The sequence below is a fragment of the Hyperolius riggenbachi genome, chromosome 1 (assembly GCF_040937935.1).
Source record: "Hyperolius riggenbachi isolate aHypRig1 chromosome 1, aHypRig1.pri, whole genome shotgun sequence".
NCBI lineage: Eukaryota > Metazoa > Chordata > Amphibia > Anura > Hyperoliidae > Hyperolius > Hyperolius riggenbachi.
The window spans coordinates 689750645-689763946 of record NC_090646.1 but is presented as its reverse complement, the minus strand read 5'-3'; the positions used below and the strand labels follow the sequence as shown (position 1 = coordinate 689763946).

At 52.7% G+C, this 13302-nt stretch overlaps 1 protein-coding gene across 1 annotated transcript in view; it reads right to left on the bottom strand.

Moving 5' to 3' along the window:
• ARHGEF39 (Rho guanine nucleotide exchange factor 39) overlaps positions 1–13302 on the bottom strand; it is a 175182-nt gene that overhangs the window by 146552 nt on the left and 15328 nt on the right. Inside the window, exons 2-3 of the mRNA XM_068272778.1 lie at positions 8248–8366; positions 6134–6204 (exon numbers count right to left, since the gene is read on the bottom strand). Coding sequence (XP_068128879.1) covers positions 6134–6204; positions 8248–8366 — 190 coding nt within the window. The remainder of the gene's footprint in view (positions 1–6133; positions 6205–8247; positions 8367–13302) is intronic.

The window sequence follows — 13302 nt, the reverse complement described above, 5'->3', positions numbered from 1 at the left end:
ATGGGAAGGTAGACCAGGAGAGCGATCTCTCTCTGATCCAACACAGCAGAGAACATATCATGTATGGGAAGGTAGACCAAGAGACCGATCTCTCTCTGATCCAACACAGCAGAGAGCATAACATCATGTATGGGAAGGTAGACCAGGAGACCGATCTCTCTCTGATCAAACACAGCAGAGAACATAACATGTACGAGAAGGTAGACCAGGAGACTGATCTCTCTGATCCAACACAGCAGAGAACATATCATGTATGGGAAGGTAGACCAGGAGAGCGATCTCTCTCTGATTGAACACAGCAGACAACATATCATGTATGGGAAGGTAGACCAGGAGACCGATCTCTCTCTGATCCAACACAGCAGAGAACATAACATGTATGGGAAGGTAGATCAGGAGACCGATCTCTCTCTGATCTAACACAGCAGACAACATATCATGTATGGGAAGGTAGACCAGGAGAGCAATCTCTCTGATCCAACACAGCAGAGAACATAACATCATGTTTGGGAAGGTAGACCAGGAGACCGTTCTCTCTCTGATCCAACACAGCAAAGAACATAATATGTATGGGAAGGTAGACCAGGAGAGCGATCTCTCTCTGATCCAACACAGCAGAGAACATAACATGTATGGGAAGGTAGACCAGGAGACCGTTCTCTCTCTGATCCAACACAGCAAAGAACATATTATGTATGGGAAGGTAGACCAGGAGAGCGATCTCTCTCTGATCCAACACAGCCGAGAACATATCATGTATGGGAAGGTAGACCAGGAGACTGATCTCTCTGATCCAACACAGCAGAGAACATAACATGTATGGGAAGGTAGACCAGGAGACCGTTCTCTCTCTGATCAAACACAGCAGAGAACATATCATGTATGGGAAGGTAGACCAGGAGATCAATCTCTCTCTGATCCAACACAGCAGAGAACATAACATGTATGGGAAGGTAGACCAGGAGAGCGATCTCTCTCTGATCCAACACAGCAGAGAACATATCATGTATGGGAAGGTAGACCAAGAGACCGATCTCTCTCTGATCCAACACAGCAGAGAGCATAACATCATGTATGGGAAGGTAGACCAGGAGACCGATCTCTCTCTGATCAAACACAGCAGAGAACATAACATGTACGAGAAGGTAGACCAGGAGACTGATCTCTCTGATCCAACACAGCAGAGAACATATCATGTATGGGAAGGTAGACCAGGAGACCGATCTCTCTCTGATCAAACACAGCAGAGAACATAACATCATGTATGGGAAGGTAGACTAGGAGACCGATCTCTCTCTAATCCAACCCAGCAAAGAAAATAACATGTATGGGAAGGGCGACCAGGAGACCGATCTCTCTGATCCAACATAGCAGAGAACATAACATGTATGGGAAGGTAGACCAGGAGACCGGTCCTCCATATCCCTCTCACTTCAGTTGTCCCTTAAACTTCGGACAGTTGGTCACTGGGTGACTGGGATTAATATTCAGAAAAGTGGGTGGAGCCTACAAAAGCCAATCAAAATTCAACCACTGATTTTCAATGGGAATATTTAAACTGCTACCAGTCTTACACTGTTAATGGCAGAGGCTTCAAACCAGCTACAGCCATTCATTGGGTGACTGAGTTCCAAATTCACTAAACTGGGTGGAGCCACAGTCAGCCAATGTAATTTATTTGATTGATAAACTGCTTGCAATTGACACATGCTGTGTGTGCAGAATTTAGAGGTCTCTCTATTTCTCTTAATACCTCACCAGTGTTGGCACTTATAAAGGATGGCCTGACTAGGCATCATTGGGGACATCGATACAGTACCGCATGAGCATACTACACTACATCGTACTAGTAAATCAAAACGGACCACTTTAATGACTGATTTAGACACAAAGTGTGGGAAGAGGTTTTTGGCAGCGGCTTAACTAGCATCTCCGAACCTCCGCCAACAATATTCTCAGAGATATATATTTTATATACACTGCATCAGACTTACATGATCCCCGCCAGACCTCAAAACAAATAACTGGATACCTAATGCACATCCCAAATGCCTCTTGCCTGCCCGGGACAAAAGTTCACCACCACCAGCGGCTGTACTGCCCAAGTGCGCCCCCCCCTTTCCTGAGCCACAGCCGGACAATATATGAGGAGCAGTGCAGGGCCTGCCGAGTGATAGAGGGGAGCAGTGCAGGGCCTGCCAAGTGGTACAGAGAAGCAGTGCAGGGCCTGCCGAGTGGTATAGAGGAGCAGCGCAGGGCCTGCCGAGTGGTACAGAGAAGCAGTGCAGGGCCTGCCGAGTGGTACAGAGGAGCAGTGCAGGGCCTGCCGAGTGGTACAGAGGAGCAGTGCAGGGCCTGCCGAGTGGTACAGAGGAGCAGTGCAGGGCCTGCCGAGTGGTACAAAGGAGCAGTGCAGGGCCTGCCGAGTGGTACAGAGGAGCAGTGCAGGGCCTGCCGAGTGGTACATAGGAGCAGTGCAGGGCCTGCCGAGTGGTACAGAGGAGAGCAGTGCAGGGCCTGCCGAGTGGTACAGAGGAGCAGTGCAGGGGCTGCCGAGTGGTACAGAGGAGCAGTGCAGGGGCTGCCGAGTGGTACAGAGGAGCAGTGCAGGGCCTGCCGAGTGGTACAGAGGAGCAGTGCAGGGCCTGCCGAATGGTACAGAGGAGAGCAGTGCAGGGGCTGCCGAGTGGTAGAGAGGAGCAGTGCAGGGGCTGCCGAGTGGTACAGAGGAGCAGTGCAGGGGCTGCCGAGTGGTACAGAGGAGCAGTGCAGGGGCTTCCGAGTGGTACAGAGGAGCAGTGCAGGGGCTTCCGAGTGGTAGAGAGGAGCAGTGCAGGGGCTGCCGAGTGGTACAGAAGAGCAGTGCAGGGCCTGCCGAGTGGTACAGAGGAGCAGTGCAGGGCCTGCCGAGTGGTACAGAGGAGCAGTGCAGGGGCTGCAGAGTGCTACAGAGGAGCAGTGCAGGGGTTGCAGAGTGGTACAGAGGAGAGCAGTGCAGGGCCAGCCGAGTGGTACAGAGGAGAGCAGTGCAGGGCCTGCCGAGTGGTACAGAGGAGAGCAGTGCAGGGCCTGCCGAGTGGTACAGAGGAGCAGTGCAGGGCCTGCCGAGTGGTACAGAGGAGCAGTGCAGGGACTGCAGAGTGGTACAGAGGAGCAGTGCAGGGCCTGCCGAGTGGTACAGAGGAGCAGTGCAGGGGCTGCCGAGTGGTACAGAGGAGCAGTGCAGGGGCTGCCGAGTGGTACAGAGGAGAGCAGTGCAGGGCCTGCCGAGTGGTACAGAGGAGCAGTGCAGGGCCTGCCGAGTGGTACAGAGGAGAGCAGTGCAGGGCCTGCCGAGTGGTACAGAAGAGCAGTGCAGGGGCTGCCGAGTGGTACAGAGGAGCAGTGCAGGGCCTGCTGAGTGGTAGAGAGGAGCAGTGCAGGGCCTGCCGAGTGGTACAGAGGAGCAGTGCAGGGCCTGCCGAGTGGTACAGAGGAGAGCAGTGCAGGGGCTGCCGAGTGGTACAGAGGAGAGCAGTGCAGGGGCTGCCGAGTGGTACAGAGGAGCAGTGCAGGGCCTGCCGAGTGGTACAGAGGAGCAGTGCAGGGCCTGCCGAGTGGTAGAGAGGAGCAGTGCAGGGGCTGCCGAGTGGTACAGAGGAGAGCAGTGCAGGGGCTGCCGAGTGGTACAGAGGAGCAGTGCAGGGCCTGCCGAGTGGTACAGAGGAGCAGTGCAGGGCCTGCCGAGTGGTAGAGAGGAGCAGTGCAGGGCCTGCCGAGTGGTACAGAGGAGCAGTGCAGGGCCTGCCGAGTGGTACAGAGGAGAGCAGTGCAGGGGCTGCCGAGTGGTACAGAGGAGAGCAGTGCAGGGGCTGCCGAGTGGTACAGAGGAGCAGTGCAGGGCCTGCCGAGTGGTACAGAGGAGCAGTGCAGGGCCTGCCGAGTGGTAGAGAGGAGCAGTGCAGGGGCTGCCGAGTGGTACAGAGGAGAGCAGTGCAGGGGCTGCCGAGTGGTACAGAGGAGCAGTGCAGGGCCTGCCGAGTGGTACAGAGGAGCAGTGCAGGGCCTGCCGAGTGGTACAGAAGAGCAGTGCAGGGCCTGCCGAGTGGTACAGAGGAGCAGTGCAGGGCCTGCCGAGTGGTACAGAGGAGCAGTGCAGGGCCTGCCGAGTGGTACAGAGGAGCAGTGCAGGGCCTGCCGAGTGGTACAGAGGAGCAGTGCAGGGCCTGCCGAGTGGTACAGAGGAGCAGTGCAGGGCCTGCCGAGTGGTACAGAGGAGCAGTGCAGGGCCTGCCGAGTGGTACAGAGGAGAGCAGTGCAGGGGCTGCCGAGTGGTACAGAGGAGCAGTGCAGGGCCTGCCGATTGGTACAGAGGAGAGCAGTGCAGGGCCTGCCGAGTGGTACAGAGGAGAGCAGTGCAGGGCCTGCCGAGTGGTACAGAGGAGCAGTGCAGGGCCTGCCGAGTGGTACAGAGGAGAGCAGTGCAGGGCCTGCCGAGTGGTACAGAGGAGCAGTGCAGGGGCTGCCGAGTGGTACAGAGGAGCAGTGCAGGGGCTGCCGAGTGGTAGAGAGGAGAGCAGTGCAGGGGCTGCCGAGTGGTAGAGAGGAGAGCAGTGCAGGGGCTGCCGAGTGGTAGAGAGGAGCAGTGCAGGGGCTGCCGAGTGGTACAGAGGAGCAGTGCAGGGCCTGCCGAGTGGTAGAGAGGAGCAGTGCAGGGCCTGCCGAGTGGTACAGAGGAGCAGTGCAGGGGCTGCCGAGTGGTACAGAGGAGCAGTGCAGGGCCTGCCGAGTGGTACAGAGGAGAGCAGTGCAGGGCCTGCCGAGTGGTACAGAGGAGCAGTGCAGGGCCTGCCGAGTGGTACAGAGGAGAGCAGTGCAGGGCCTGCCGAGTGGTACAGAAGAGCAGTGCAGGGGCTGCCGAGTGGTACAGAGGAGCAGTGCAGGGCCTGCTTAGTGGTAGAGAGGAGCAGTGCAGGGCCTGCCGAGTGGTAGAGAGGAGAGCAGTGCAGGGGCTGCCGAGTGGTAGAGAGGAGAGCAGTGCAGGGGCTGCCGAGTGGTAGAGAGGAGCAGTGCAGGGGCTGCCGAGTGGTAGAGAGGAGCAGTGCAGGGGCTGCCGAGTGGTACAGAGGAGAGCAGTGCAGGGGCTGCCGAGTGGTACAGAGGAGCAGTGCAGGGCCTGCCGAGTGGTACAGAGGAGCAGTGCAGGGCCTGCCGAGTGGTACAGAGGAGCAGTGCAGGGGCTGCCGAGTGGTACAGAGGAGAGCAGTGCAGGGGCTGCCGAGTGGTACAGAGGAGCAGTGCAGGGCCTGCCGAGTGGTACAGAGGAGCAGTGCAGGGCCTGCCGAGTGGTACAGAGGAGCAGTGCAGGGCCTGCCGAGTGGTACAGAGGAGCAGTGCAGGGCCTGCCGAGTGGTACAGAGGAGCAGTGCAGGGCCTGCCGAGTGGTACAGAGGAGCAGTGCAGGGCCTGCCGAGTGGTACAGAGGAGCAGTGCAGGGCCTGCCGAGTGGTACAGAGGAGCAGTGCAGGGCCTGCCGAGTGGTACAGAGGAGCAGTGCAGGGCCTGCCGAGTGGTACAGAGGAGCAGTGCATGGCCTGCCGAGTGGTACAGAGGAGCAGTGCAGGGCCTGCCGAGTGGTACAAAGGAGCAGTGCAGGGCTTGCCGAGTGGTACAGAGGAGCAGTGCAGGGACTGCTGAGTGGTACATAGTAGCAGTGCAGGGACTGCAGAGTGGTACAGAGGAGCAGTGCAGGGCTTGCCGAGTGGTACAGAGGAGCAGTGCAGGGACTGCTGAGTGGTACAGAGGAGCAGTGCAGGGACTGCCGAGTGGTACATAGTAGCAGTGCAGGGACTGCAGAGTGGTACAGAGGAGCAGTGCAGGGCTTGCCGAGTGGTACAGAGGAGCAGTGCAGGGCCTGCCGAGTGGTACATAGTAGCAGTGCAGGGACTGCAGAGTGGTACAGAGGAGCAGTGCAGGGGTTGCAGAGTGGTAGAGGGGAGCAGCATGTTCAGAGAGGAGCAGCAGCAAGTACAGTACTATGGAGAAACACAGTGAAATCAGGAAAGATAGTAATATCGGGATGGAGCTCACTATTCTGAGTACACACCCCATGGAAACGGATAATTGTTTCACAACATTTTGGGTATTCGCTCACCATTCAGCTGTACGCATTCTCGGCTCCCGGGCAGGATATTCTCTACCAAATCCTTCAGATAATGCCGATACCTAAACAAAAAAGAAAGCCAGGAGAGGGGGTCATTCAGCAGCCACCAATCAGGACACACCACACAGGAGACAGGATACCCAGCAGCCACCAATCAGGACACACCACACAGGAGACAGGATATCCAGCAGCCACCAATCAGGCCACACCACACAGGAGACAGGGTATCCAGCAGCCACCAATTAGGACACAGGAGACAGGATACCCAGCAGCCACCAATCAGGACACAAAAACTGGAGACAGGATATCCAGCAGCCACCAATCAGGCCACACCACACAGGAGACAGGGTATCCAGCAGCCCCCAATCAGGACACACCACAAAGGAGACAGGATACCCAGCAGCCACCAATTAGGACACACCAAGCAGGAGAAAGGATACCCCGCAGCAACCAATCAGGCCACACCACACAGGAGACAGGATATCCAGCAGCCACCAATCAGGACACACCACACAGGAGACAGCATATCCAGCAGCCACCAATCAGGCCACACCACACAGGAGACAGGATATCCAGCAGCCACCAATCAGGCCACACCACACAGGAGACCAGATATCCAGCAGCCACCGATCAGGCCACACCACACAGGAGACCAGATATCCAGCAGCCACCGATCAGGCCACACCACACAGGAGACAGGGTATCCAGCAGCCACCAATCAGGACCCAGGAGACAGCATATCCAGCAGCCACCAATCAGGCCACACCACACAGGAGACAGGATATCCAGCAGCCACCAATCAGGCCACACCACACAGGAGACAGCATATCCAGCAGCCTCCAATCAGGCCACACCACACAGGAGACCTGATATCCAGCAGCCACCGATCAGGCCACACCACACAGGAGACCAGATATCCAGCAGCCACCGATCAGGCCACACCACACAGGAGACAGGATATCCTGCAGCCACCAATCAGGCCACACCACACAGGAGACAGGATACTAAGCAGCCACATCACACAGGAGACAGGATATCCAGCAGCCACCAATCAGGCCACACCACACAGGAGACAGGATACTAAGCAGCCACACCACACAGGAGACAGGGTATCCAGCAGCCACCAATCAGGCCACACCACACAGGAGACAGGATATCCAGCAGCCACCAATCAGGCCACACCACACAGGAGACCAGATATCCAGCAGCCACCGATCAGGCCACACCACACAGGAGACCAGATATCCAGCAGCCACCGATCAGGCCACACCACACAGGAGACAGGGTATCCAGCAGCCACCAATCAGGACCCAGGAGACAGCATATCCAGCAGCCACCAATCAGGCCACACCACACAGGAGACAGGATATCCAGCAGCCACCAATCAGGCCACACCACACAGGAGACAGCATATCCAGCAGCCTCCAATCAGGCCACACCACACAGGAGACCTGATATCCAGCAGCCACCGATCAGGCCACACCACACAGGAGACCAGATATCCAGCAGCCACCGATCAGGCCACACCACACAGGAGACAGGATATCCTGCAGCCACCAATCAGGCCACACCACACAGGAGACAGGATACTAAGCAGCCACATCACACAGGAGACAGGATATCCAGCAGCCACCAATCAGGCCACACCACACAGGAGACAGGATACTAAGCAGCCACACCACACAGGAGACAGGGTATCCAGCAGCCACCAATCAGGCCACACCACACAGGAGACCAGATATCCAGCAGTTACCGATCAGGCCACACCACACAGGAGACAGGGTATCCAGCAGCCACCAATCAGGCCACACCAAACAGGAGACCAGATATCCAGCAGTTACCAATCAGGCCACACCACACAGGAGACCAGATATCCAGCAGTCTCCAATCAGGCCACACCACACAGGAGACCAGATATCCAGCAGCCACCGATCAGGCCACACCACACAGGAGACCAGATATCCAGCAGCCACCGATCAGGACACACCACACAGGAGACCAGATATCCAGCAGCCACCGATCAGGACACAGGCGACAGGATATTCTGCAGCCACCAATCAGGCCACACCATACAGCAGTTATGTGGCATGCAGAATAAAGCTTACTTGAATGCCCTGTGCAGGGGGAGGTACAGAAGCTTCTCAAGGCTTTGGCCTTTAAACTCTGGTCTTGATTCTTGCAATTTTTTGAATCGGGCAAAAGATTTAACCTTCTTGGCCGCAGTCTAGAATAAAAATATTCCAATTAAGACAGCAAAATGGTCATGTATTATTATTCTATTTATAGCACTGAATTCCTCCATAGTGCTGTACATAGTACAAAACAAATAGTGGGGAGGAGATATACATAAGCAGCTGGAGATACTATACAATCAGCACACAGAGCATCACTATATGTTTAAACCATTCATTCTGGACAAGCACCATGTAAAATAAATGCATAGGACAATGAATAGAGAAGGGAATGTGCTAATTGGGCGGATATCACACAGGGAGAACTAGAAAAAGTACCCAATATAAACCGCACCAGACCAATCAGAATTAGATCTCAAAATAGAACAACATTTTATTGGGGATAGTTATCACATAAAAACATCTAACATCACCAATGGTGACAACAGCGGAATACGGATAAATAATGAGTCCAAACGTGAGAATTAATAACATACCCTCAAAACCCCTTGAATATTGTATCATAATGATAATAGGTATTATATCTCAGTCTCAAAGAATTGATATCATAAGTCACAAAACGCATAAATAGTGATAGAGATGTCACTCAATATATAGCAAATACAGAATGATATATTGCACAGTGATCCAATAGGAATATGTATAGTGAACGTATAAATAGTTACACGTTTGGACTAATTATTTATCCTTATCCCACTGTTGTTACCGTTGGTGATTTTAGATGTTTTTATGTGATAACTACTCCCAATAAATTATATTTTGAGATATAACTCTGATTGATCTGGTGCTGTTTATATTGGGTACTTTTTCTTGTTCTTCGAGCATCACGATATGCACATGCCTACATAGCCAATGTGTGGTGTGACATCACCAATACTGCTACAACAGAAACAAGAATCACCAGGGGGAGGTCCATACCCTTCTGAGCTAAATGATTGTGGGGTGGAGTCACTAGGAGGAGTCCTTCCCTTGTGAGCTAGAGGGTAGTGGGGTAAAGACACAAGGGGGTGGTCCCTGTCCTTCTAAACTAAAGGGTAGTGGGGTGGAGAAACAAGGGGGGTCCTTCTCTCGTGAGCTAGAGGGTAGTGGGGTGAAGACACTAGGGGGTGGTCCCTGTCCTTCTAAACTAAAGGGTAGTGGGGTGGAGAAACAAGGGGGGTCCTTCTCTCGTGAGCTAGAGGGTAGTGGGGTGAAGACACTAGGGGGTGGTCCCTGTCCTTCTAAACTAAAGGGTAGTGGGGTGGAGAAACAAGGGGGGTCCTTCTCTCGTGAGCTAGAGGGTAGTGGGGTGAAGACACAAGGGGGTGGTCCCTGTCCTTCTAAACTAAAGGGTAGTGGGGTGGAGAAACAAGGGGGGTCCTTCCCTTGTGAGCTAGAGGGTAGTGGGGTGGAGACCGAAGGTGGAGGTCCCTGCCCTTATGAGCTAAAGGGTTGTGGAGTGGAGACACTAGGGGGAGGTCCTTCCCTTGTGAGGTGAAGACACTAGGGGGTGGTCCCTGTCCTTCTAAACTAGAGGGTAGTGGGGTGGAGACCGAAGGTGGAGGTCCCTTCCCTTGTGAGCTAGAGGGTAGTGGGGTGAAGACACTAGGGGGTGGTCCCTGCCCTTCTAAACTAGAGGGTAGTGGGGTGGAGAAACAAGGGGGGGTCCTTCCCTCGTGAGCTAGAGGGTAGTGGGGTGGAGACCGAAGGTGGAGGTCCCTGCCCTTATGAGCTAAAGGGTTGTGGGGTGGAGACACTAGGGGGAGGTCCCTGACCTTGTGAGCTAAAGGGTTGTGGAGTGGAGACACTAGGGGGAGGTCCCTGACCTTGTGAGCTAAAGGGTTGTGGAGTGGAGACACTAGGGGGTGATCCCTGACCTTGTGAGCTAAAGGGTTGTGGAGTGGAGACACTAGGGGGTGGTCCCTGTCCTTGTGAGATGAAGGGTTGTGGAGTGGAGACACTAGGGGGAGGTCCCTGCCCTTATGAGCTAAAGGGTTGTGGAGTGGAGACACTAGGGGGAGGTCCCTGACCTTGTGAGCTGAAGGGTTGTGGAGTGGAGACACTGGGGGAGGTCCCTGACCTTGTGAGCTGAAGGGTTATGGAGTGGAGACACTAGGGGGAGGTCCCTGACCTTGTGAGCTAAAGGGTTGTGGAGTGGAGATACTAGGGGGAAGTCGCTGACCTTGTGAGCTAAAGGGTGGTGGAGTGGAGACACTAGGGGGAGGTCCATGCCCTTCTGAGCTAAAGGGTTGTGGAGTGGAGACACTAGGGGGAGGTCCCTGACCTTGTGAGCTAAATGATTGTGGGGTGGAGTCACTAGGAGGAGGCTCTTCCCTTGTGAGCTAGAGGGTAGTGGGGTGGAGACACTAGGGGGAGGTCCCTGACCTTGGGAGCTAGAGGATAGTAGCGTGGACAAAATAGAGAGTCAGACAAGGGATTAGCAGATGAGGCATCGAGTCTCCTATGCCACCTGACAAGCTTGTCTGAAAAAGGTGAGAGTTTGACATTTCCTTTCAGGGGATTTAAAAAAATAAATAAAAAGGAGATTTCCTGTGCCAGCACCGCAGCAGACGTCATCTGGCGAGGTCAGCATCTTGCATCGGAGGGGACCCTGCGGGAAGCGGAGCTGCAGCGAGGGCACAGGATGTCTCCAGGGGCTGGAGGAAGCACCGGGTAAGTTGATTTTTGTTTTTTTAAATCCTCAGACTTTCCCTGTAAACAATACAGTTGTGCAGTGTGTTTAAAAAAAGTGAATAAAGCTCAAAAGGCTAAACATTCACATACATTGGGAACACTACACATTCTATTCCAAATGAAAACGTGTTGTGTTTTTCTATATATTTGTGTCATTCCTCTAAAGAGATTGAAGGAAAGTGTTGAAAAACATAGCATTGTTTGCATTCTTACACTCAAACATTCACTATATAAACTGAGAACGGTTTTAGGATTTTCCTTTCCTTTGAATCACTGAACTGGTATTTAGTTGTATAACCCGTTTCTGAGAACTGCTGCACGTCTGTGTTACATGGAGTCACCCAGCTTCTGGCACCTGTGATCAGGTATTCCAGCCCCGGGTGATTGTTGTTGGGATACATTCCACAGTTCTTCTCCTTGTCTTGGTTTTGCCTCAGAAATGCATATTTGATGTCACCCCACAAGTTTTCTATTGGATGAAGGTCCAGGGATTGGGCTGGCTGCTCCATAAAGTCAATCTTGTTGGTCTGGAGCCAGGATGTTGGACATTTACTGGTGTGTTTGGGGTCGTTGTCTTGTTGGAACACCCATTTCAAGGGCATTTCCTCTTCAGCATAAGGCAGCATGAGCTCTTCAAATATTCTGAGGTATTCATGCTCATCTATGATCCCTGATGGCTGGATGGTGTAATGGTTAAGGGCTCTGCCTCTGACACAGGAGACCAGGGTTCGAATCTCGGCTCTGCCTGTTCAGTAAGCCAGCACTTATTCAGTAGGAGACCTTTGGCAAGTCTCCCTTACACTGCTACTGCAGATAGAGCGCGCCCTAGTGGCTGCAGCTCTGGCTCTTTCAGTCCGCCAGGAGAAAAGCGCAATATAAATGTTATTTGTCTTAGTTATTTTGGTTGAAAAAAGACATACGTCCATCGAGTTCAACCAGTACAAAGTACAACTCCAGCCTGCTCCCTCACATATCCCTGTTGATCTAAAGGAAGGCGAAAAAACCCTTACAAGGCATGGTCCAATTAGCCCCAAAAGGGAAAAATTCCTTCCTGACACCAGATGGCAATCAGATAAAATCCCTGGATCAACATCATTAGGCATTACCTAGTAATTGTAGCCATGGGTGTCTTTCAACGCAAGGAAAGCATCTAAGCCTCCTTTAAATGCAGGTATAGCGTTTGCCATAACTACTTCCTGTGGCAATGCATTCCACATCATAATCACTCTAACTGTTAAGAACCCTTTCCTAAATAAATGGCTAAAACGTTTTTCCTCCATGCGCAGATCATGTCCTCTAGTCCTTTGAGAAGGCCTAGGGACAAAAAGCTCATCCGCCAAGCTATTATATTGCCCTCTGATGTATTTATACATGTTAATTAGATCCCCTCTAAGGCGTCTTTTCTCTAGACTAAATAAACTCAGTTTATCTAACCTTTCTTGTCTTGTCTTGTCTGGTATGTCATAAATAGGCCCAACACCAAAGTATGAGAAACAATCCCATATAATGATGCTTGCACCACCATGCTTCACAGTCTTCACAGTGTACTGTGGCTTGAATGCAGTGTTTGGGGGTCGTCTGACAAACTGTCTCCATCCACTAGACCCAAAAAGAACAATCTTCCCTTCATTAGTCCACAAAATGTTGCACCATTTCTCTTTAGGCCTGTCAATTTAACCTCTTCAGCAAACAGTAGGACTTTGCGGGGGCTTCTTGAAGATAGCTTGGCTTCACATAGGCACCTCCTAACTGTAATAGTACTCATCAGGTAACTTTAGACCTTCTTTGATCTTCCTGGCAGGGCTGTAGAGCAATTTTTGGTACCTGGAGTCGGAGTCTGTGGTTTCCTAAACTGAGGAGTCGGATGCTTTTTGTACCGACTCCGCAGCCCTGCTTCCTGGACCTCCTTGTTGGCTGAGTCTTGCCATTTTGGCTACTCTTCTATCCATTTGAATGGTAGTGTTTTGCTTTCTTCCACATCTTCAGGTTTTGGTTGCCATTGTAAAGCACTTGCTATCATTTTAGCTGAGCAGCCTATTATTTTCTGCACTTCTTTGTTTTCCCCTCTCCAATCAACTTTTTAACTACCAGCCAACCACCAGTAGTTTTAAAACTTCCAATTTGTGGAACGTCTTAACCTCCCTAGCGGTAAGGAGGAGTGTGACGTGTCCAGAAAAAATGCTGAAAGCGGTAAGGACGAGAGACACTTGTCCTTACAGCCTCCCTGGTGAGAGATGACAGAGAAGGGTAATATGCTTCATATTTTGGTGATTTACTTTATTAATTTTTCAGCAT